The sequence below is a fragment of the Camelus ferus genome, chromosome 3 (genome assembly GCF_009834535.1).
Source record: "Camelus ferus isolate YT-003-E chromosome 3, BCGSAC_Cfer_1.0, whole genome shotgun sequence".
NCBI lineage: Eukaryota > Metazoa > Chordata > Mammalia > Artiodactyla > Camelidae > Camelus > Camelus ferus.
In genome coordinates this window covers 97,913,157-97,936,314 of record NC_045698.1, presented here as the reverse complement: position 1 = coordinate 97,936,314, position 23,158 = coordinate 97,913,157, and the positions used below count along the sequence as shown (strand labels likewise).

The window sequence follows — 23,158 nt, the reverse complement described above, 5'->3', positions numbered from 1 at the left end:
TTGAGATACAATTAGATACCCAAGTTGAGATGTTGAATAGATAGTTGGAAATATGAATCTGGAACTCTAGGCTAGTGAAATAAAATTGAGAATTGTCTATAAATTGTCGGTTTATAGGTGGCATTTAAAGTCATAGAATTGGATTAGGTCAACTAAGGAGAAAAGGTAGCTGTGGGAGGGATAAACAAGGTTCATAGACTGAGCCAAAGGCACTGCAACAGGATGTAAAAGCTCATTACAGAGGTGTGGACAGCGTGTAGTGTGAGTCCAGAGAACTGAGGGAACACCCACACGGGCAAGCCTATGCTGTGAAGGGTCCAAGCTGAAGGGGTAGGACCAGTTCCCTCCATGCTTAGGGCCCTCCTGTCCAGGGCCTTGGTTTTGTGTTGGAAGCAGAGGCTGTCAAGCTCAGTTAGACCTGAGTTTCAAATGCTTTGTGGCTTTTCCTTACCAGCACTGACCCTGGAGCTGTGCAAGCCTGGCATCCTGAGGGAAGCAGGGGAGGGATTGGTGGAGGTAGAGGCTGATATCAAGCTAATCTCAGAGCTGAGTACACTATCTGTGGGCCCACACTACAAGGAATGTTTCAACACAGTTCATTTAAAGCATAGGAGATTAGAAACCCTGACATGTATCTGTATATCCTGAGTAAAATTTGAGGGAGGTGGGTACTTACATGGGTGAAAGCAGACATGCCTACTATTTTTGAACTAGTTTTGAAGGTTAAAATTCCCTAAAAGGATTTTATAATAACTAACATGTTCACTGTTCCCTATATACACTTACACACATGCACATACAAATGTGCACGTTCCTACCGTCTTTCTCTATATACTAAGAAAAGCTTCAGCCTTTAGAATATGTTTTGAGTTCATCTTAATGATTCTTAACAAGTAATTGGTACTGCTTTTCTTTGCTCTGATGTATATTGTGTAATGACTTGGCATAATTATTAAGAACATGAACTCTGGAATCAATTGAGTATGAATCTGACTCTGCCACTTACTACCACCTTGGGTAAATTAATTAGTGTCTCTAGACCTAAATAATACTCTTCTGTAAAGCAGCAGCAACAACAGGGTTTATGGATAGGGACCATAAATAACTTCCCTTTATCTCCAACGTAGGTGTGGAATCAACCGAAAGTCAGGCAAATTGATAAAAATTTTTGAATGTATGCTTTACCTTAATTACTGATAAAGGTTAGGTTGAAGGATGTGGCTTAGGTGTGCAGCAATAATAATGATTTCTAATACTGATCCAGAATTAAACATACAAATTAGGTGAACTTACCCAGCAAATCTCTGGAAGTATGGGACAACCACAGATCTCTCTCTGCAGAGGCAGGCAGAGCCTGTCAAACTTAAGAGGAAAATGTGTACCTTCTGCAAGCAGGCAGATCCTGGCAGAGCAAAAGGGGCTGAGCCATAGTTCCTTTTTCCAAACACACCAATCAGAAAAGCCACTAGTCTTCCTAAGAGTAGATTGAGGAGGCCAAGACTAATAGCTGATGAAAACTGGAGGTAAACAGAATAAGCATTTCTCCCTTATTACAAAAAGTACCTACCTGATGACATACATGTAAATCACTTGATACTATTCCTGCCACACTGTAAATACTTGGTAAATGCAGGATTTTGTTATTTGCATATGATGGATGCTCAGTAGCTGTTTACTGGTTGAATGTATTACCATCAACTTACAAAGGTTTTTTTTTAATTGGGAAAAAACGATACAAAATGTATGAAGCTATTTTAACAAACATCGGTGTACTCACCACTTGGAATTAACAAATGTTAAAATTTTGGAATATTTATTTATGTTTGCTTATTTTTTATAAAAATAAAACCATACCAATGAAGTTGAAGTCTCCTTTGTAACTTCCCTCTTGGCTTCACCTCTGTCTCATTCCCATTCACCAGAAGCAACTACTATCAGGTATTAGGTATATCATTTCATTCCATGTTTCATAACATCTTATATTCAACAAATGATGTCATATTGTTCATATCTTTCAATAACTTGTCTTTTTTTTGAGCTCTACCCACACTAACAGATATCTGTAGTTTACTCAGTTTATTTGCTGTATTCCATAAGAACATAAAACTTTCAGTATTTTATTCAAAGAACCCATTGTTGATAGCCTCAGTATAAACCATGTAAATGTGGCCAAAGGGCCTAGTGACTCCTTCCATGTGTAGCATAAACATAGACATTGTTAGGGCTGGTCAGTGGGCTCAAGGATGCAAGTGCCAGGAGGTTAGTGATATCTGCTGCTCTTACTTCCTGATAGACATGGATTCTGTAATAAGACCATCTCATAAACTTGGTGGCCTCTGCCCGTATTTTGAAAAGGGAGATCACATGTCCTTCACAGAGTCAGAACCAGAATCTGTCAGAAAGAGAGGGAGATCGAAATGGGAACCCAGGATTCTAGATTCTCACCACTATATCATTCATTTTTACTCTGAAAGAAATGGGGTTTCTTATGCCGTGGGTACTGCCAGTAGCTAGGCCTACTAATATTAGTGATCCATTTCTTATAAAATGAGGAACTCCCTAAACACCAGCTCTTTGAGTAGAGAGGTTTTAAGTGACTTCTAAATGGCCTAGCATCTGGAAATTGAAGAAAGGGCAAAATGAAAACCACCCCTTGAATCATGTTTGTAAAGAGAAGTGTGCTAAGTGCTCTTTTATTACTCCAGTGTCATTATAAATTTAATTGGTGTTATGTCAGCTACTTAGATCAGAGCTAATAGCACATTAAACTCCCTTCTGTTTGTACCAGTTCCATGGTAACTTGGGTGGGTGTGGAGTTGGGACAAGTGGCAGCTGTGACGTCTGGTCTGTAGAGTGATTTAATCATGATATGAGCCCCTGTATGATCCTGGATGGAGAAGTGTCACTGGGTAATGTGACCTGACTTCTCAGTGCCCCTCAGAGCACTCAAGAGTGAGGAGAGCAAGGACCCTGGGTTGCTTGTCTGACCTAGAGGTTTAGCTAAGAGTACAGTGATTTCTAGGTGATTCTGACATGTATAACTGTGTTCTCTTTTTCTCTTTCTTTCTTTTTTTTCTTTTTTGGAGATTGGCTTTTATTTATTTTTATTGTTAATTTTTTTCTCTTTCTTAATGAAAAGAAAGGCAAAGTTTTCTGAAAGTTTCATAAGTAGCCCTTTGATAGTATAGTGTGTTTGTAGCTCTCCAGTTCTGCCCTCTGATGACCTACACAGATCAGCAGAAGAGGTGCCGATGAGTCATGCATCTGTGCTTTTAGTGGCTTTGAGCTCTTAGCTGTTTTCACTGTCTCCAGGTCCTTTTATGGGTTTCCGGTTGCCATATCTCTATTTTTTTAGTTGTATAAATATGTCACTCGATTGGAAAGTAGTAATGTGGTCACATAGAAGTTTCCTTGCCCTTGTTTGTCCATTGGCTCTCCCGGGGTACCTTGTTAACTCATTAATCTAGATGTTAATGCCTCTGCTGATAACGTTAAAGTTCATTTTCAGAAATTAATACGTCAGTTTATTTTACCCTGACTGGTTTGTGTGTGTTACTCTCAGTCTTTGGGTGGAGTAAAGACTAATTTGCTGTGAAAATAATTCATTAGGAACTTGCCTTGCCATGCCTGTTTTTAAGCACAACCATCATTACTGTCTAATCTAGAATATTTCACCACCACCAAAAGAAACCCCTTACCCATTAAGCAGTCACTTCCCATTTCCCCTTCTCCCAGCACCTGGCAGTCATTGATCTGTTTTCTGTCTGTATAGATTCGCCTGTTCTGGATGTTCCTATAAATAGGTCCTACAGTATATGGTTTTTGTGTGTGCTTGGCTTCTTTCACTTAGCTTAATGTTTTCAGGGTTCACTTTTGTTGTAGCATGTATCAGTACTTCATTTCTTTTTATGTCTGAATAATATTCCATTGTGTGGATATACCACATTTTGTTTATCTGCTCATCAGTTGATGGACATTTGGGTTGCTTCTCCTTGTGTACTATTATGAGTAAAGCTATCAACATTCACAAGTTTTCCTTGGAACATCTGTTTTCATTTCTCTTGGTTGGGTATATACCTAGGAGTAGAATTGCTGGGTCATATGGTAATTTTATCTTTTTAATTTCCTTACTAACTGACAAACTTTTCCATAGCAGCTGCATCATTTTACATTTCCCATCATCAATATATGAGGGTTCTAATTTCTCCATGTCTTTACTAACATTTATTTTCCATTTTTGATTATAGCCATTTAGTGGGTGTAAATTAATATCTCACTGTGGTTTTTATTTGCATTTCCCCAGTGATAATAATGTTGAACATCTTTTTCTGTGCTTATTGGCCATTTAATATATCTTCTTTGGAGAAATGTCTCTTTGAGGGTCCTTTGCTCATTTTTTAATATGGCTGTATATTTTGTTGTTGTTGAGTTGTAAGAAAATAGAAATTCTTGAGTTGCTTGGAGCAGAGTAGGATTGGACTGACTTGAGGCTTTTGCCTATACATACCTTCATGTTAGTGTTGCCACCGCAGTTGAGTCAGTTACACCTCCACTTCTAAGAATGCAAGGTGTTGCCCTTACTTCCTCTCTCAGAAGTCACACCCTTATTCACCTACCCCTTTACCATGCCTACAGGCCAAACTCCATAGTAAAAACACTGTTGATTTGATCCTCTTGCTCTTCTTGTAAGATTAGAGCAAACTAAAGACAAACTGAAACAGTAAAACTTGTTTTATTTGCTAATTTAGAGGACTGGTAGAGTTTTAATAGTCCTTATAGATGAATACTTGGCTTTCTGATCCTGGAGAAGCAGAGGAAGAACAATGTATATTAGGAAATGTATTACTTTTATAAAATTTGTTTTCATGAGATTTATTTATTTTGTGTTGTATACGTGTATTTCTCACATATGAAACTTAGAGAAGTGTTCTGTGTGGGCTGTAATTTTTAATTTTTGGGTTTTGGAGTTTTTGTTGTTGTTGTTGTTTTATTTCAGAAAGGAATCAAAGACCTGAGGGTTGTGATGTTGCTAGTGGTCTTTGTGCATCCTTTTCCTGATGTCTTTTACTCAGGTCCTGAATCAGACAAATACTTGGCATGTTTAGTATACTGTTGGTACATATATACTACACAAAATTCTCAGCTATGATATTGTGTGGTCTCTGAAGGACATTCTCCTTGCTCCTTTATTTCCTGAATATAGGATTTTAGGCCTTCTAATAATTTCCTTAGGTTTAATAATACTGGTGCTTCTACAACCCTTGTATTGGATGGGTACAAGGCCCCAGTGTCTTCTTTGAAGATAGGAGGTAAAATTATTGGTCCTGACACTACAGTTTGGATACTCTTAGGGCTCATCTGTGACAAAATATCGGGTAGTTTTCCTTCATGGAGTTTTATGATCAGGTCTCAAAGAGCTGTAGACTTTTTTAAGTTGGAAGGGTTAGAAAAGGGTTATCCTAGAGGGCACATGATGGAGCACTCCTCTCCCCTGCCCTCAACCATTTCTGACGTGTTGTCATCACAGTTCCTACTTGGACACATCTAGTGATTTCTAGTAATCTCACCCTTTTTCCTGAACTGCTCTGCTCTTGGTTTCTATGATACAGTGTCCCTCCTTTTAGTGTTACTTGCTGGTTCCTCTTTTTCCTTCCAATCTTACTAAATATTGACTTTTCTAGCGGCGAAGTCCTCTTATGCTTTGTTCTTCCTCTAGGAATTTCAGCCATTCTCATGGTTTCAAGTACTACCTGTATGCAAAATTGTATCTGTAGCCCAGACTTCTTCTATGAACTTCAGGCCCAATTTAGTTTTCTTCTCACATCTCTCTTGGATGTCTCACAGGTACCTTAAATTCATTGTCTCAGACTGAACTTACTATCTTCCCTTGGTCCTCTTGGGTGTTATTCTTGACCACCCCTACCCCAACTTCTGATAAATAATTAAGATTATGGTGAAGTAGTTGTTGGAAGTCCTCTTGTTGGCTCTTCTCCTGAATATTTCCTAAATCTCTTTCTCCATTTCCATTGCCACCACTAAGATACTTTCATCTCTTTCTGAGATAACTGCAATGGCTTTTCAGTAGGTTCCTCAACCATTCACACTTGTATTTTCTAACCCAGTGCTTCCCAACACTTTTTACATCATAGCACCCAGAGAATAGTATTTGCATGATTCACTGGAGTAAGTGGACAAAGGATGTTCAAGGTGGAGGTAACTGCTCTGGGGGGCTTTGGCTGTGCTAAGCTACCCAGACACTCTAGGGACTAAAAGAATCAATAATGCTGGACACATCTATTACCCACCCATTCATGACTCACTGGGTATTCTGTAGGAAACTCTGTTCTAACTCTGGTTGGCAGGGACCGGGTCATGTATGGCCTTATTGCCCGGGTTAAGAGGTTGTTTTTTTTTTTTTTATTGTATTTTAAATGCCATGGGAAGACATTAAAGGATTTTGAGCAGAAAGTAACCTGATTTACATGTTAAAATATTTATGACAAACATTTAGGCTTGGACTGGTAGCACTGGAGCTGGATAGAAAGAAGAGGATAGTTTAGGGATACATTTAGAAGTAAGTTAAGACTGATAGATGGATTGGAGATACGGGGTTTGAGGAAAAGAGAAGAATCTAGGATAGCTTCTGTATTTGTGTGTGTGTGTGTCTAGTTTTTAAATTGAGCAATTGGATGACATGCCATTCACTGAGATGGAGGAGACTGGGAGGGGGTGGGGTGACTAAATCAATTGTGCTTGTTTTAGACATGTTAAGTTTAGGTTTGACATCCATGAGGATATGTTTTTTTAAGCAATTGGATGTATAAATCTGGAGTTCAGGGGAGGTCTGGGTTGGAGATATAAATTTGGGAGTCATAATAAGGTTTAAAGCTATGAGATGAGATGAGGGTTTCTAAGAGACGGTGATAGAAAAAAGTTCCAGGACAGCTTCCCAGAAAATGACAACATTTTGAAGTTGAGCAGAGGAGTAGTCCACAAAAGAGTAAGCTAGTAATGTAGGAGGAAAACAGGAACGTGGTATCATGAAAGCTAAGAGAAGAAAGTATTTGAAGAATTGTGTTGAATGCTGTTGGTGATTAAGAATTAAGAGAATGGAGAAGTAACTACTGCTTTGGGCAACAAGAGAACACTGGTGACTTAGACAGCAGTCAGGTCAGCAGAGGAGATGGGAAGCATGATTGGAGAGATCTGAGAAGCAACTGGGAGATAAAGAAGTGGAGGCAGCTACTAGACAGTTGTTTCAAGAGGTTTGCTAATAAGGGGAGGAAAGATGGGGGCATTACCCACAGGGGAATGTGAGGTCAAGAAAGATTTTGTTTGTTTGTTTTTTTAAATGACTTGCCTTACCAAGAAGGATTTCTCTTGCAGAGAAAGAGAAATTAAAGATTAATAAGAAAGAAAGAAAAAGGATAACTATGGGAGTGAAATTTTTGAGAAGGGGATGGAATGAACGCCAAATGGAAGGATTGTGTTTTGATAGAAGCAGATACACTCTATCCGTTTTAACAATAGGGAAAGAAGAGTATACATACAGATATAGGTTAGGTAGTAAATTTGGTAGTTGAGAGAGGGAATTCTCATCAGATTGCTTCTATTTTCTCAGTGAGCTGGGAATGAGAGGGGAGGAGAGAGTGTAGTGGATTTGAGGAGGCAAGATAAAGTATAAAATAGTTATTTTGGAGAACAGACAAGTTAACATATTAAGGAAATTTAATAGCATTTCTGGACAGCGGTGAGTGCCCATTTGAGATTCATGGTCCTGAATTTAAAGTGAAACCACATAGCATAGTTAAGTGCTTTTTTCCAGCAACATTCAGCTGTTTGGGTACAAACATGGAGTAGGTAGAGGGTAAAGTTTAGCTTGACTGGCGTTTTTCCAGGCAAGTGCAACAGAGGGAGAGGTGGCAAAAGGGAGTTTACAGGGGGAATAAATATAAATGGTGGGCTGTGAAAGCTAATCTGGGTAGGGGGTGTGGGGACCATGGAAGCATAATGGATAATGTTGAGTGATGGGTTTCAAGAAGTGCTAGAGGGCGAGTTATCAGATAGAAATGATCTGGGAAAAATAGGAAGCAGTGGGGTGAAACTGAAGTGGTACAATTACTGGTATTGTTGAGATCTCTAGGGTATGATTGTGGGCTTTGTGGCTTAGGTGAGATAAAGTAAAAACTGAGCGGAGAGGAGGTCATGGTGTTGGATGGGTCAGCTGTGTTCTTGTTGAATCACCTTGAATGGTGCAGGAGTGGTGGAGAGGAAGACAGTGAGCCATTGATGAATGATGGGCAGTACCCAGGATATTGATAGACTGTAGTGGCAAGAAGGGGAGAAGAGGATGGTACAGCATGATGCCACAAACTTCAAGAACCAGGGTTTTTGGAAGAAAAAAGAGGAGAAATGGTTTGGCAGTAGGCTAGAATGAATAAATGAAAGGGTGGATGGATGGACATTTATGCTTTTATTAGGCAACTTTCATTGGAAGTTAAACTCTCTACCTGCTGGATTCAGTTCTACCTTTTAAGGCTTCCTCTTTTTTAAAAACACACGTTGGCAAATTACAGCCTGCTGGCCAGAGGTGGCTCACTTGTTTTTGTGTTTTTAGAACACAGCTGTGCCCATTTGTTTGCACATTTTCTGTATTGCTTTTGCATTGCAGTGGCAGAGTTGAATAGTTGTAATTGAGACAACTCTATAAAGCCTAAAATATTTGCTGTCTGGCCCTTTACAGAAAGTTTGCAGACTTTCATTTTTCAATGAGATTCTCAAACTTGAGTGTGCATCACAATCAGAATCACCTGGAGGGCCTGTGAGACCACATTGCCCGGCTCCACCCCTAGAGTTTCTGATTCAGTGGGCCTGGGCAGGGGCACAAGAATGTGCATTTTTAACAAGTTCCCCAGTGTTGCTGATGCTGGTGGTCTGCAGACTACTTTAAGAGCCATTGCTTTAGATATTTAAGGTAGTGATTGGGTTCCTTCTCCCCTTAATCTTCTCTGAGCCAAACGTCCCTATCTGCATCAGCTTTTTATCACTTTACACGATTTATTGGCTTGTCTTATCCCTTTTAAGCTTGGTGCCCACAAATGTAATGATTCTTTGGATGAAGCCCGCTCAGTGCCATATGCATTGGAACATTTGCCACTCCTTGCTTTTCGTGTACCCATAAGCTAACTTCCTTTCTTTCTCAGGTTGTCTGATGAACTTGTCTTTGTCTGTGACTTAAATGAAGCTGATGTGTTCAGGAGGGCAGTAGTAGGTAGAGATCACATAACTCTAGGGGGACTAAAAGGCTAAACACTGTTATTTGGAGGAAGTAAGAATCCCCCTGACCCCCATCCCCAGGAAATCTCTGGTGTAAGGTGCTTGAGTAGAGGTTTGTCTTGGGTAGATCGAGCATGTAATCATAGGCGGCATTTGGGAGTCTGACCCCATGTGGTAGCAGTGTCAGAATCTCCACTTTTTTGTTGTTGTTTGTTTTTAATTGAAGTACTGTCAGTTACAATGTGTCTATTTCTGGTGTACAGCACAGTGTCCCAGTCATGCATATACATACATATGTTCTTTTTCATATTCTTTTTCATTAAAGGTTATTACAAGATATTGAACATAGTTCCTTGTGCTATACTGGAGAAGCTTTTTTTTTTAAATCTGTTTTTATATTTAGTGGCTAACATTCGTAAATCTCAGACTTGCAAATTTATCCCTTCCCCGCTTTCCCTGATAACCATAAGATTATTTACTGTGTCTGCGAGTCTGTTTCTGTTTTGTAGATGAGTTCATGGTGTTTTTTTGTTTTTGTTTTTGTTTTTGTTTTTTTTAAGATTTCCACATATGAGTGATACCATATGGTATTTCTCTCTTTTCTGGCTTACTTCACTTAGAATAACAATCTCCAGGTCCATCCATGTTGCTGCAAATGGCATTTTATTCTTTTTTATGGCCGAATAGTATTCCATTGTATAAATATACCACAGCTTCTTTATCCAGTCATCTGTGCATGGACGTTTAGGTTGCTTCCATGTCTTGGATGTTGTATATAGTGCTGCTATAAACGTTGAGGTGCATGTATCTTTTTGAATTGGGGGTACGGCTAGTGTTATGGTGACCAGAGCTTGCCCTGGTTGTTGAGCAGGGCCTCCTTTTTGTTCTGTGGTTGTCAGCCCTGACAGGGGCCAGGTCTGTACCCCTTTTATTGAAATGGAGGCTTCTAGACCTGTTTCTGAGTGGTGGTGCGTAGTAGGTGGGGTTGGAGCACTTTAAGTACTCTTCGTTGACTCTGCCCTTGGCCTCGCTTTAGCCATGGGAACGTCAGTGCTCTGCTCTGGTGTCTCCCAGGTTCTCTGCCCTCAGAGCTACCAGTGCAGTCCCGCCAACTTCTGGGTCACACACCTGGGTCGTGGCGCACTATCGGGTCAGCACCATCTCCAGCACCAAACACTGCCCCTGTGCTCACCCCACTTGATGACCTCCACTTGCTCGTTCCAGAGGCCCGTGGATTGCACCACCGGGTCAGCATGTCACAGTCTCTTTAGCAGGTAAAAGAACATCTGGGAGAAAAAACAAGGTCAGTGGTCAGCTGGACCAAGTCTTTTGTCCCTGTCTTTCAGCAGAGGAACCTCTGAAAGATGTTTTGAAAGCAGCTTCTAAAAGATGCACAGACAGTAGATTTCCTTTCATTCTCTTGCTCCTTGCATAAATTGCTTTCTTATTCTTTGAGGTTGTCTCAAAGTATGTAGTTCAGCAGTTACCTTAGAGCCTTGTGTCCTCAGTGGTGAAGTGGATATATACCCAGATGACTTCACAAGTGGACACGTGTCCTTGGATAAGTTGTCTCGTATCTTCAAATTCCTGATCAGGTTTGGCCTGCGTTTTCTGCCTCTGGTGAGAGCCCCTCACCCATTCAGGCCGTCACAGCACTTGCAGTTTCAGGGCTCTGCCCATCTCTGTCTCATTTCCCTTTCTGACTTCTCTAATTGTGCCCCTGCGTTACCTCTGTTTCTCTCTTCCTCCTCTTATTTCTCTGCCTTCTTCACATTTGACACCGTCTGCCAAGGCATGCCTCCCCAGCCTTCAGTGAATTCTTGGCCTCTTGCTGAACTTCCCCATTATGGGCAGCTGGCCCCCTCTGGCCATTTTATAGTTCTGCAAACTGAGAGAACACGAGAATCATTGAGGCTCTTGAGTTTTGAATTTGGTATTGTCCATATCCTCATTTTACAGGTGGGGAAATAGAAAGTGAGAGGGGGAAAAAACATTTCTATACTCCAATAAATGAGAAGCAGGAAAAATACTAATTTAGAGAAAGAGAGGGAGACAAAGTTCATAAGAAAAAAGTCTGTAGAGATAGTGTCACAAGATGAATTACCTCAGGAGTATATTTGAGAGACTGTGTCATGTCGTAAGAGTTCTAGGGACTTTGAGCCTCTTCCCTTTGTGAGAGGATGAGAGTGAAACATCAGCCCCTGTCTGACTCCCGGAAAGAAGAACCTCAGGCTGATGAGCAATAACTCCAACAATGTCACTTCCCTGGCTGTGCTGAGCCCCACAGGAAATCTCAGAATTTCACGTCAGGACAAGGTCCCACAGGAATGTCATTGTACCCAGAGCTCTGTGGTTTGATGCCACTGGAGAATTTCCTAGCGAAAGGGTTCTGAGGGAGATTGCTCAGCAAGACAGAAAGGTGCTGCAGTGTGAGGCCAGCAAATGCCTTCCCGGGGGCTCATGCTGGGGGATTTAAAATACCTCCTGGAGTTCTCAAAGCAGTCATTATCCCTTGTAGTGCACAGCAGCCCTGACGTTGACATCACATGGAGCAGTTTCTCAAGGATTTCCAACTCCAGGATGTGGGAAATTGGGATGGTTTGTTTTATGGTTTTATAAGTTGACCTGATAAAGTGTGAGGGCTTGACCCTTAGGGCCTGTTTTGTTTTTGGGAGCAGGGCTTTGATGTCCCCATCAGGGTCAGTGAGGTCTGAGTGATAAGCCTGTGTATAGCCAGGGGCGGAGGTTAGAGATCATGCCCCAAACTGAAAACCACCTTGAAGGAGAATCGTCAGTTTCTGCCTTTGCTTCCTCTGGTGGGTGTTCATCATTCATTCAAGTTGGGAGGGAAAACTAAAAAGGAGTGTGTGTACAGGTAAACCAGTAAGGCATCATTTCCCATGATAAATGCACTTGTTTTCAACAACTATTGAGTTCCCATTATGAACCAGCCATTCTTGTAGGCACTGGGAGTAAGAATATCAGTGAGCAGAGCAAAAGTCTTGCTCTCATGAACTTTTTCTTTTCCTAAGGGAAGACAGACAAATATTGCTTCAGGTGGCAACACATACTAGGGAGGAAAATCAGGGTGAAGAGAATACAGAGTGTGGAGCTGCACGTGATCAAGAAGGCCTTTCTCATAAGGTGACATTTGAGAAGGACCTGAAGGAAGTGAAGGAGCAAGTTGTATTTGGGGAAGAGAGGGAACCAAGGGCAAAGGACAGGCAGGAGCATGGCTGGTGGATTGGAGCAACATGGGCCAGGAGGTCAGAGAGTCACCTCAGAGCTAGACTATACCTGGAGTTTTGAAAAGGCTTTCCCTTTTATTTTGAGAAAGATGGCAAGCCATTGGAAAGTTTTAAATACTAAAAGATGACTCTGGCCACCATGTGCAGAAGAAACTGGAGGGGAGGGGGATTGAGGACAGGAAAAAGGAGACCACTTAGGAGGTTCTTCATTAAGGTCAGAATGTGGATACATTCTGAGATAACACTGACAGGATTTGTTGTTTGATTGGATGTCAGCTGTGAAAGAAAGATTCGATGATGACATCAAAATTTTTGTCTTGAGCAGTTGCAAGAATGGAGTTGTTATTTACAGGAATGGGGAAGACCAGGGTCCACAGAGTTTCTGATTTGCGTAGTGGTTTTAAGAAGCTGTGGGGATTCAAGGCAGAAAACGTTTAACTTAATCATTGCTTCCTTAATTTTCTTCATTCTGTCTGATGGTCTCATGTGTATGTGGGTCAGTTCTACCACAGTTATTCCTGTGAGTGTGATCCTAGCACACTAACGTTTAGGGATCCTTATCTAGGCCTCTACGATTCAGTGTGGGCAGCAGCTGTGGGTGCAGAAGAACCTTGGGATAAACTCTGTGTGAGGGAGCATCTCATTTGAGGTACAGTGTTGATATCCTAGGGCTGCATGAGAAGCTACCACAAACTTGGTTTAAAGCAACAGAAATTTATTTTTTCACAGTTAGGGAGACTAAAAGCCTGAAATCAAGGTTTTGCAGGGCCATGCTGCCTCTGAAGGGTCTAGGGAAGAATCCTCTCCTCTTCTTAGCTTATAGTGGTTGTGGGCCATCCTGGGCCTTCCTAATCTTACAGGTGCATCCCTCCACCCTCTGCCTCCATCAGTGCGTGGCATTCTCCTTGTGTGTCCCTGTGTTTTTATGTGGCCTTCTTATAAGGACACTAATTGTTGGATTTGGGGCCTGCCCTAATGTGGTAGAAACTCATCCTAACTTGTTACATCTGCAAAGACCCTATTTCCAAATAAGGTCACATTCACAGGTACTGGGGGTTAGGACTTCAGCATATCTTTTTGTGAGACACAGTTCAACACACATCAAGTGTTTCAGTCCAGGTTTGACTATGAGGGTCTTCTGGGCTTAGATGTGTTTGAGGGTGAGACAGGAACTATTGAAATACAGTTAGGGAGTAGGTCCCTCTATGCTAGGAATGCCCTATCTGTGGTAGGATAAAAAGTTAGTGTCCAGTATGTCTCTTTAGAGATTTAAAGATAGACAAGTTCATTTTACATTGTTTTTCAAACTTGCAGACTTTAGGAAAAGCAGTGGTAAAAATCATAGAAAAGTAATGAAACTAGAAGTGGAGGATAGAAGGAAGAGATGTGATAGAATGGAGAATTTTAAAGCTGAGAATTACAACCTGAATTTGATTGGCCAGAAGCCTGTGCGGGCGGTAGGGAGAAAAGCTACTGCTGATGTTCCAAGTTTGTGGTTTTGCTAGCTGGCGCAAGTTGGCAGCGATGGAAAGCAGCAGACCTGGGTCGCTGCGTACGTGGATGACTACTTAATGCAGGTGTAGAGCCCCGCTTGCTCCACTAGCCTTTTCCTTAGATTTCTGCACAGCTGGGGCCCAAAAGGTGCCCAGGCGATGCCTGGCACTTGCTCTGGCTGCTCTGCAACATTAGTACATGTACATTCTTCAGTGGTGTGTCAGGAGTTTTTAGTATTTCCCTCGTTTTCACTCACTGCAAGTAAAATCTAACGATTGTTTACAAAGGAGGTTTAAGTTCACACTCTGATATCACAATGATAGGGCTGTATCAGGTTTAGCAACGTAATTAAACAAATTTCCTTAGCAACAGTCTACATTTATGGCTATTGAATTATCATGGTCACCATGAGTTTTTGTGGAGCGCCTGTTCTTTTGTGAGGAATTGTGTGGGAGATGAGTAAAGAGATATGGCTCTTTCTAGCCTTTCAGGAAATTTGAAGTTAGGAGACAAACAGGAACCAGAGGTTCACACAAGAACTGTGATAAAGATTTGTGGATACCACAATATTTGGCACCTAAGGGAAACTATAAATTCTTTAAATGTATCATTTAATAAATATCTGGACAGAGAGTGGGAGATGGTAGAGGCAGGAGTATGTAGAGGGGCACCAGAGAGGTTTAATGGTGAAGGCCTCGGGCAGTAGAAGCATTCATTTGTGTTTTCCTGTGTCAGAGGTTGGGGATCAGTTCCCAAGCAAGGCCTGAGACCAGGCTGCTCCCCTGTCTTCTGCCCCAGCCTTTCCCTGGCTTCCATGGTTATCTGGGCACTTTAGTGGTCAAATTGAACCCCCAGCTGCTTGGGTAAAAGGGGTAAGGGTGAGGTATGGCACTCACCAACTGCATCTGCGCTAGGGCTCTGCATTGCTGGCTCTAGTGTGGCCCAGTCACATGCACCTTGCCTGGGAGGGGATTATTTTTCATTTCATGTCTTAAGTGGGAATGTAGCCATAACCATGTCCTCAGGGCAGGGACCAGTGGTGAGGCCACCATATTTCTGGGGTGACACAGGGCAAATAATGTACAGACATCATTTCCTTTGACTAATCTTTCATAATCCTGGTCCAGATGTGTCTCTTGAAAGTAAAGTTCTTTGTCTAAGTTGAGATTTTTAATTTAGGACCCAGATGGGGTAGGAGGTAAACTTCCAAAAGGTCTGTTTTACTCAGTGTGTCACTGTCCTGGATTCCTGGCAAGCAGCAGTTTCAGTAGAAAAGCAGATTTCATCCTGACTCATCTGCCTTGGTGAGACGTGTGATACAGCTTCTCAGTATTCAACGCAGCTTGTCATCTCACTGGACAGAGCAGAGGGTATGCTGTCCATTCTGCAGCAGTGGCAGCTACAGGCGCCTGGCCTGGGCCATGGAAAACCTTGAGAGACAGTCTGTTATGGGGCCAGCGCTTTGTCCTGGAATTTCCTGGCCTTTGTCTATCTGGTGTAACTTCATGTACCAAGACGCCTGTTTTTAGAGTCTGCTTCCTTCTGGGGGAAGAGTGCTGTTGCCTTCCACAGAGCACTCCTGCTTCCTGTACCAAGGGACCCCTCCCTTGTGCTCATGGGTCGGAGGTGGGGGAACCCACTGGGCAGGTGTGTATACCTGGTTCCCAATAGACCATAGGCTCCTGGAAGTCAGTGGTCAGAGAAGCCATAACCATTGGGCATGAAAACTGCACCTGCCAACCTGGCACATTCACCCTGGTCCTAACCCCTTGTTTCTTTCTCATATTGTAGCAGAAAAAATCCTACCTGGAGCGGAGTGTGAAGGAAGCTGAGGACAATATCCGGGAGATGCTGATGGCACGAAGGGCACAGTAGGAAGCCTCTAGAGGAAGCGCTTTCTCCCAGCCCCTCCTGTTCCTGGCAGGGGCAGAGGAGCCTATATAGGGAGACTGCTCTGCTCGGCCTGATGGACGTTTTATCTGGATGGTCTGGTAACCCTGTGTTTTCTGCGTCACTCTGGAGCTCCTCTCATATCCCATCTCTGTATTTATTCTGGCTCTGCCTGCCACCCCTCTTCCCTGGTGGTGAGTCATGAAATCCCAGGAGAGGGGAGATGGGAGCCAGGAGAGGGGAGATGGGAGCCAGGAGAGGGGAAGCTCTGCCTGGGCCTACTACTAGTCATGCTGGTCAGACCAATAAAAGACATCTGTCCCACTCCGCTAAGTTTGCTTTTCTTGAGCTGACAGATGAGAACACAGGGCCAGAGAGGCAGTGGCTGTCTACACCTCAGTCCTCCCTCCTCCTCCCCAGGGTTGTGGTCCTGCTCCTTCTGCACTGAAGCCTTCCCCTCTTCTTTTTTCTGCCTCCGTTCCTTTCAGTAAATCCCTCAATTTCTGAGCCTCCATGTAGTATGCAGGTAAGGAGAAAAGGAGACCAGGGCATAGCTGAATGTAAGTGAATAGAATGGTGGTTCCTCAGTGGCAGTCTGCCTAAAGATTCCCAAACATTGTAAAAGAAAATTAGGTACTAGACCAGCAGCACTTCTAAGACGGTCTCCCTCTGGCCAATGTCATAAGGTGGACACTATAATCCTGAGGCCTCCAGGAGGCATAGGGGCAGTAGTGTGCTGGAGCTGGACTGTACTGGCTCGGGAGAGCCAAGTCAATTTTCAGGGATTTTGTTGCAAGCCAGTTGTTAATAGGCATTATTAAAAATTGAGTTTTTAAATTTACAATTAAATTATATTAAAAACGAGGTTAATAAATATTCAGAACTTATCCTAATTACTAAATCTGGCCATTATCTGTGTTTTTGAGGTTAAACAGTCTGTTGTATCTGATGGTGGAAACCTACGTAACAGTGTGCTCCTGCACTTCTCTTCCCAAGTCCATGTTCAGGAGGATATATTGGTAGCTTGAAATCAGCTCCGTGGGATCCGACCATTTACTGCACAGAAATCAGGTGATGCTACAAAATCATGGCTTTTTGTTTTTAAACAGAGAGCTGGTAGTTAAATATGTATCAGCACTTGGCTGATTGGGTGGAAAGGTGGGCAGGCAGAGAGAGGGTAGGCAAGGAGCTGTCAGCTAAAGAAGGAAAATCGGACTCACTGCTGTGGCAGCTCAGCGCCACCCTGTGGCCAAAGCTGAGATGAACGGCCTCGCTGATGAGTTTGTACTATGACAGACAGCTCTTCTCTCTTCTGGGGTGTGTTCCACCCATAGCAGGAATGCGGGGTTGGGTTCTGGGAGGGCAGAGCAGGAAAAGAAAGTCTGGCCCTGACTGTGGCTTCTCCTTCCAGAGCAGACCCTGGGGCAGCCACAGTTACCAAGATGCCCTTTCCTAAGCTCCGGGTAGAAGCCAGTATGGCTCCTTGGTGAGGGCCCCCTGACCTGGCGGAAGGATGTGTAGCCTTGGACCCTGCCTTCCTAGAAGCAGCTAGAATGAAAAGGTAAATTGGATCATCATATACTGGACAGTGGCCACTAGTTGAGAAACCCAGGGCAGAGACTATCTGGAATAATTCAGACAGCTGACATTTAGACAAATTTATTGAAACATACAGGGTGTTAGCAGAGAAATCATTCAGTGGTATGTTACATCATGCCACTACCTTGGATGTATAATTCTAAAATTAAAAATATATATTTCATAACTAAGCCTTTGGCCAAAAAAATTAAAGTCATTTAGCACATTTGTGAAAGGCCAATAAGAAATGGATTTTGAACATTAAAAAGACCAAGTCACTGAATTAAACAGCAGCAACCCTTGCTAATCTAGAATCCCACTGTGTTGAAGGTAGAAGTGTCTGTGCAGAGCTAGTCATTGATTTCAGCAATCAGAGATGGGGCAGGCACAGCTGTCGGTGGCGGTGGCAGAACTGGAGAGCTGTGCTCGTCAGGTGAGCATGTCCCAGAGACAGCAGCAACAGAGGGCAGTCCAGCAGGCTGTGAGGCAGGTAGATGTGCCCAGGTCATCCCTTCTTTGGTCTTCCACGACATACACTGGAAGGGGAGAGATGGTGAGAATGAATGGAGTGGGGGAAGGAAAGGATGAAGGGAGGAAGGACGGACCCACCCACCCAGAACATACATGCCCAGGTCCCAGAGCCTACATGACCGACTTCGTGCTTTTATGGCACAGTTCTGAAATCACCAGCTCCCCCCGCCCCCCCGCCATGAATCGGCTCGCCACGTTGAATATGTACAGTGTGGTGATAGGGGAAGGTGGCAAGGATTGGTGTACGAGCATACACTTGTGACTCATTGTGACTCAGGGGCCTGGGTACTCCTGGGTGCAGAGCAACTTTGGGAGGCTAGGCAGCTTCTGACAGAGGTTCCCACCTCCTTGTCTCGCTGCTGGAAGCAGAGGCGATAAATCCAAGATGCTTGGAGGCTTGCAGCCCCCTGGGCCCGGGTGCCTGTCCACCAAACCCTCTTCTCCAGGGCCACCAGCCGCACCAACCAGCAGTCCCAAGTTCTAGGACTATCATATGTACACCCCTAGGAGTGCCATTCACCATGGGCTACTCAGAAACTGGTTGTGTGCAGGCAGTGGGCGACTGGAGCTCCAGGCCACACAGGGGCCGGGGCAGGAATGTGAACAGAGACCTCAGCTAAAGGCTCGAGTTCCACGATCGGCCCCACCTGGAATCTGAAACCTTGACTTGCTCAGCTCAGACGTTTTAAATGATTAAGCAAGTGCTTTGAGGTGGTAACAGAGCCTCTTCTGCCTCTTGTAGCCCAGACCACTGCTGGGCGGCTGCTCCTCCATTGCTAAGATGACCACGGCTACGGCACCTCCCCAGAAATGCCTCCAGCAGAAATGACAGCTTTGCTGAAGGCAGGGGGCCTACAGTCTGTGCTCAGCTGCCCTCACAACCCACCTTCTACACCAGGACCTAAACCAACCGAAGGCCAGCCTTCCAGAAGGTATCAGGGGAGGCTGAACGGCCCTCCCACTGCTCAGACCAGGAGGTAGGACGGGAGGGGAAAATCTTTAAGCACCTAAGGAGTGAGTAAAATCTCAAGACAGCCCTAGGGTAGACCCTGCCCCTTCAGTGCAGGGGCAGAAAGAACACCCAGCTTGCCGAGGGTGCACCTCAGCCTTCCTCAGATGTGCGTGTGCACTGGCAGTGGGATCATACACTACTCAGCACAAGGGGCTGCGCTGCTGAGAAAGGATGTCCTAAAGGCAGTGCCACTGTCCCACCTGCCCTGCAGGCCATGAGCAACAGGTAAGTAGGCTGAGAGGGGATAATGAGGGGATGAAGGGTGGCCAGAAATAGTAGAGGTGATCTAGGTGTGTAGTTTTCACTGGAGTCTGAAGGTTCAGAGCAGGAGAGGTGAGGAATACATTCCACTTTCCTCTTTCTGCCAGCACTGGCACAGCCTTGGCCTGTGCTCTGCAGCAGCAGCTGCCTTTGTCTGCTAAGCTCAGACCTTCCCCAGGCCTCCTGGACCTCTGTGCCTACCCTGCTCCTCGTGCGGCTTCAGCTTTGTCTCCCAAGTCTCTGTCCCTCTCCTTGCTTCAGTGTCCCAAGATACTTTTAAGGTAGAACAGTCTGGGAGCTGGCCAGTCCCAACCAGTTCTCCACCCACCCCCGCCATGTGTCTACTGCCTGCCACCCGAATGATCAGTCAGCCCGCCATCACTGTCAGGACACATCCAAAGGTGGGAGGTGGGCCCCAGACTCCCTCACAGGCCAGCTAATACTTTAGCCCTGTCGACCCCAATCAGTCCTATAAATAGTAGACCTGATAATTATTTTTGATATTTATGGAAAAAAATATACTATTAAGTACATCTGGACATTTACCAGTCTAATAAGTAGAACTCTACTGCCGCCACCTCCTGGGGCCCTATCCTTGGGCTAGACCTGCTCAGGCCACTGAGACAGGGTTGGTTGTATATACTGGCACAACTGAATGTCTTAGATGCTAGAAATGCAAATGAAACTGTCTTGGGTATCATACGGCCAGTCACTTTTTTCCTAAAAAAAAGGACGGTTAGCTCAAAAAAGGGAGGTGGTAAGTGAAGTCACGTAGTGAATCAAAGGTAGGTCCTGGCCCAGTGCTTGCTGCACATCCAGGTTAGGCTCATTTCAAATCAGCAGCCCTGGCTGCAAGTGACCTGAATGCGGCTGCACGTGGAGGGGTGAACATCCTGTTCTCCCTGAAATCCCAGGTCTGTGTAGTTGGGCAAGATCAAGCCCTCACCCTTCTCCAGACCCTCACCCTGCTCCAGAGTGTGTCCCAAAGAGAGTCAGGGCCCGTTACCTCAGAACAGACCTGGTCCAGCAGTCACCTGGGAGATGGAGTACATTTCAGGGTCCCTCCTGGCAGCCGCTCAGCAGTCTCCAGGCAGGCGAGTGGGAGTGTAAGCACCCCCAAGGCACCTCCTGGGGGCGGTGCGGGGGTGGGGAGCCAGACTGACCCCTTCAGGAAATCTACTTCAGACTTTCCTTGGGCATCCTACCCCCTGGTTGCTTTATATCCCGCCTCCCCTGTGCCCCAGTCTTCTCACGTGCAAAATGGAGGGGGGAAGTAGTGCTTAAGAGTCTACGTTTTGTGACAAAAACTTAAGACAGTGTGAAGTGTTTGGCCCAGGGCCTGGCACGGAGTGAAGGAGGGAGGACTTCATCAATAGGAACCACAATGTGATGACATCCTACAGAAAAAAATATTACCCAGAATCTTATTCCAGGTCTTTGTGCAGGGAGGGGCTTCTCCAGTCACTCCACATGCAGACTGGTATTCAGATGGGCAGCCGCAAACCATCACATGAAGAAAGTGGAGAGACTGGCACAGCAGAGCTGCTCAGAGAGAAACGGGGGAGACAACCCAAGGGAGAGGCAAGGAGCTGTGTGTGAGTGTGGGGGGTTAGGAAGGCCGAACACAAACAACTTTAGCTGTTTCTTAGGTAACGGGAGTAAGGAAACCCTCATACACGGGAGCATTCGCCTGGATGTGATGAGCCTATGGCTATCATTAAGACAGTGTGGACACCAAGGTCCGCAGAACAACACGGTATGAAACATAACGTGAAAGAGACTTGGTCGAGTTAGAAGTGATGCTGTACATTTAAAAGACTAGAAACTGAAGAGTGAAGTGTTCTCCTTATATCTTAAAGCCAATCAAATGTGATCAGTTCAAAACTCAAAACCTCAAAAATGCCTTGTTCACTACATCTCAGGAAAGGGACTGAATTCCTTGAGAACACTAGAGTGTCTTTACAGAGGCAGCTCCCTCCAGTCAGCTTTTCCTTCAAGGAAAAGGGCAGGAATCAGGTAGAGCTGACAGCATTTTCTGTCCAAGGTCACAAAATACTAAAGTGAAAACACCATCCTCCCCCCACCTCCCAGGTGGAGCTGCCACAGAAGGCAAGAAACAGGGCGCGAGAGAAAACGCACGAGGGCCATCACTTTCCTCACAAAGCAGTGCTGGAAGCTGCCAGTTTGGGGGCACATGGCCAGAGATGCAGAAGTGCTCGGGGCTTTCCTGTAAAGACCATGCTATTCCACAAGCGGGAGAGTGCAGCTCACCCCAGTTACAGAGCACAAGAAAAGTAAATAAGGGCATTTTTCCCCCTTCACTATTACCGACCAAAGAAGAGATCCAGATGAGGCCCTGCAGACTTGAGCCGAGAGTTCCTGGCTCTGTTCTGCCAGAGCTGGGTGACTCTGAGTAGGTTGCTTGACCTCCTGGAGCCTCTGCACCCTCCTCTATAGGACGGAAAGACAGTTGTGAAGCTATTTCCTTAGATGACATGGGAAAACGTGATGAGGACAAAGGTGAATATCGTTAAGATGGGTCAAAAAAAGAAATCTCAGTTTACAAACAAAAGTTTCATCATGAGGTTTCTTAAATAGACCATATAGTACTTTTCAAACATCTTTCATACTTTGATAGACATTCCACAATTTCTGTTCACAGAGGTACAGGCCTGAGTGTGTTCCCTACGTCCGTACGACGCGGCCACAGCAGGCCCCGGCAGAAATGCCATGGGCTGCCACGATGGCCAGACAGCTTGAGGGTGGGGTGCTCCATCCAGATGAGTTCAATAAAATGAGAAACTTACTGACAATTTTAGTATTTTTTTGTAAATCTGAGGTGAAACCTAAGAGCTGCTACTTTTACTGGTAAGAGACGAAAATAAGCAACCAAAAGGGACGTTCAAATAGTTTGCCAGGGTCACGGCAGATGACTTCACTCACATACCTGAGTCAAAGAGACACCTTAGAACAGCTGTGTTTCTCATTTACTTTGGAGAGTAGAAATCAGTTTTTCTTTTATTCTAAGTCAGCCAAGAGACTGGGGAGGAGATTAACAATAATGGAAGAGGTATACAGGGTGAGAACATAAGCAGTGACCCCTCAGCACCCCACTGTTCTGCTCCACGTCTGGCTGTGTCATTGCCTCACACAGACCAGGGGAACCACGGGCGTGAGCGGCGGGATCAAAGGGAAGAGCATGAAAAGCCCCGATGTCATGGGTGACGCTACTACAGCAGAGGGCAGGGAGTTACTCATTATGTCACGATATGTCATGAATATATTTCTAATGCAACTTTTGGAGAAACAAATACGAGTGTCGCCGCTACGCCAATCTAGAGAAAAAATCGGATCACGTCCAGTACACAACAGTTCTATGACCCTGTGGCAACCACGAGGCAGGGAGATTTCCCCTGATGGCTGGCAGGTCTTGCTCACAACCTGCTCTGGAGAGACACACGGAGAACAAGGTTGTAAATGATGGTGGCTGACCTGCCCCAGACCATGACCTGGCCCCCAAGCCCCTCAACATACTAGTCAAATGTTCATGGCTGTTCCTACCCAATTTGATACAGACACACCTCATTTGCTCCCAAACTTCAAAAGGCACCAGCGTAATCGATCATAAGTGGGAATAATCACAACACAGCAAATGAAGGAGCAGGCTGCCTCGCTTCATTAGAGGTTATGACACATAAGAGGGAGCAAGTCATGCCATTTAAATACCCACTAGGTCTTAAGGAGCTATAGATTGGATGCAATTCTAATCATAATCTCAGCAGTATTTTTTGTAGATAAACTCATTCTAAAGTTTATGGAAAGGCAAGAGAACTAGAATAAAACAATTTAGAAAAGGAATATAGTTTGA

At 44.4% G+C, this 23,158-nt stretch overlaps 2 protein-coding genes across 2 annotated transcripts in view; one reads left to right on the top strand and one right to left on the bottom strand.

The window, feature by feature from the left end:
• Positions 1–22,096, top strand: part of PFDN1 (prefoldin subunit 1) — a 65,403-nt gene extending 43,307 nt beyond the window's left edge. Inside the window, exons 4-6 of the mRNA XM_014553061.2 lie at positions 15,810–16,979; positions 17,320–17,469; positions 18,760–22,096. Coding sequence (XP_014408547.2) covers positions 15,810–15,893 — 84 coding nt within the window. The 3' untranslated portion in view covers positions 15,894–16,979; positions 17,320–17,469; positions 18,760–22,096. The remainder of the gene's footprint in view (positions 1–15,809; positions 16,980–17,319; positions 17,470–18,759) is intronic.
• The window catches only part of CYSTM1 (cysteine rich transmembrane module containing 1), a 68,368-nt gene continuing 62,761 nt past the window's right edge, over positions 17,552–23,158 (bottom strand). Inside the window, exon 4 of the mRNA XM_006172904.3 lies at positions 17,552–18,022. Coding sequence (XP_006172966.2) covers positions 17,916–18,022 — 107 coding nt within the window. The 3' untranslated portion in view covers positions 17,552–17,915. The remainder of the gene's footprint in view (positions 18,023–23,158) is intronic.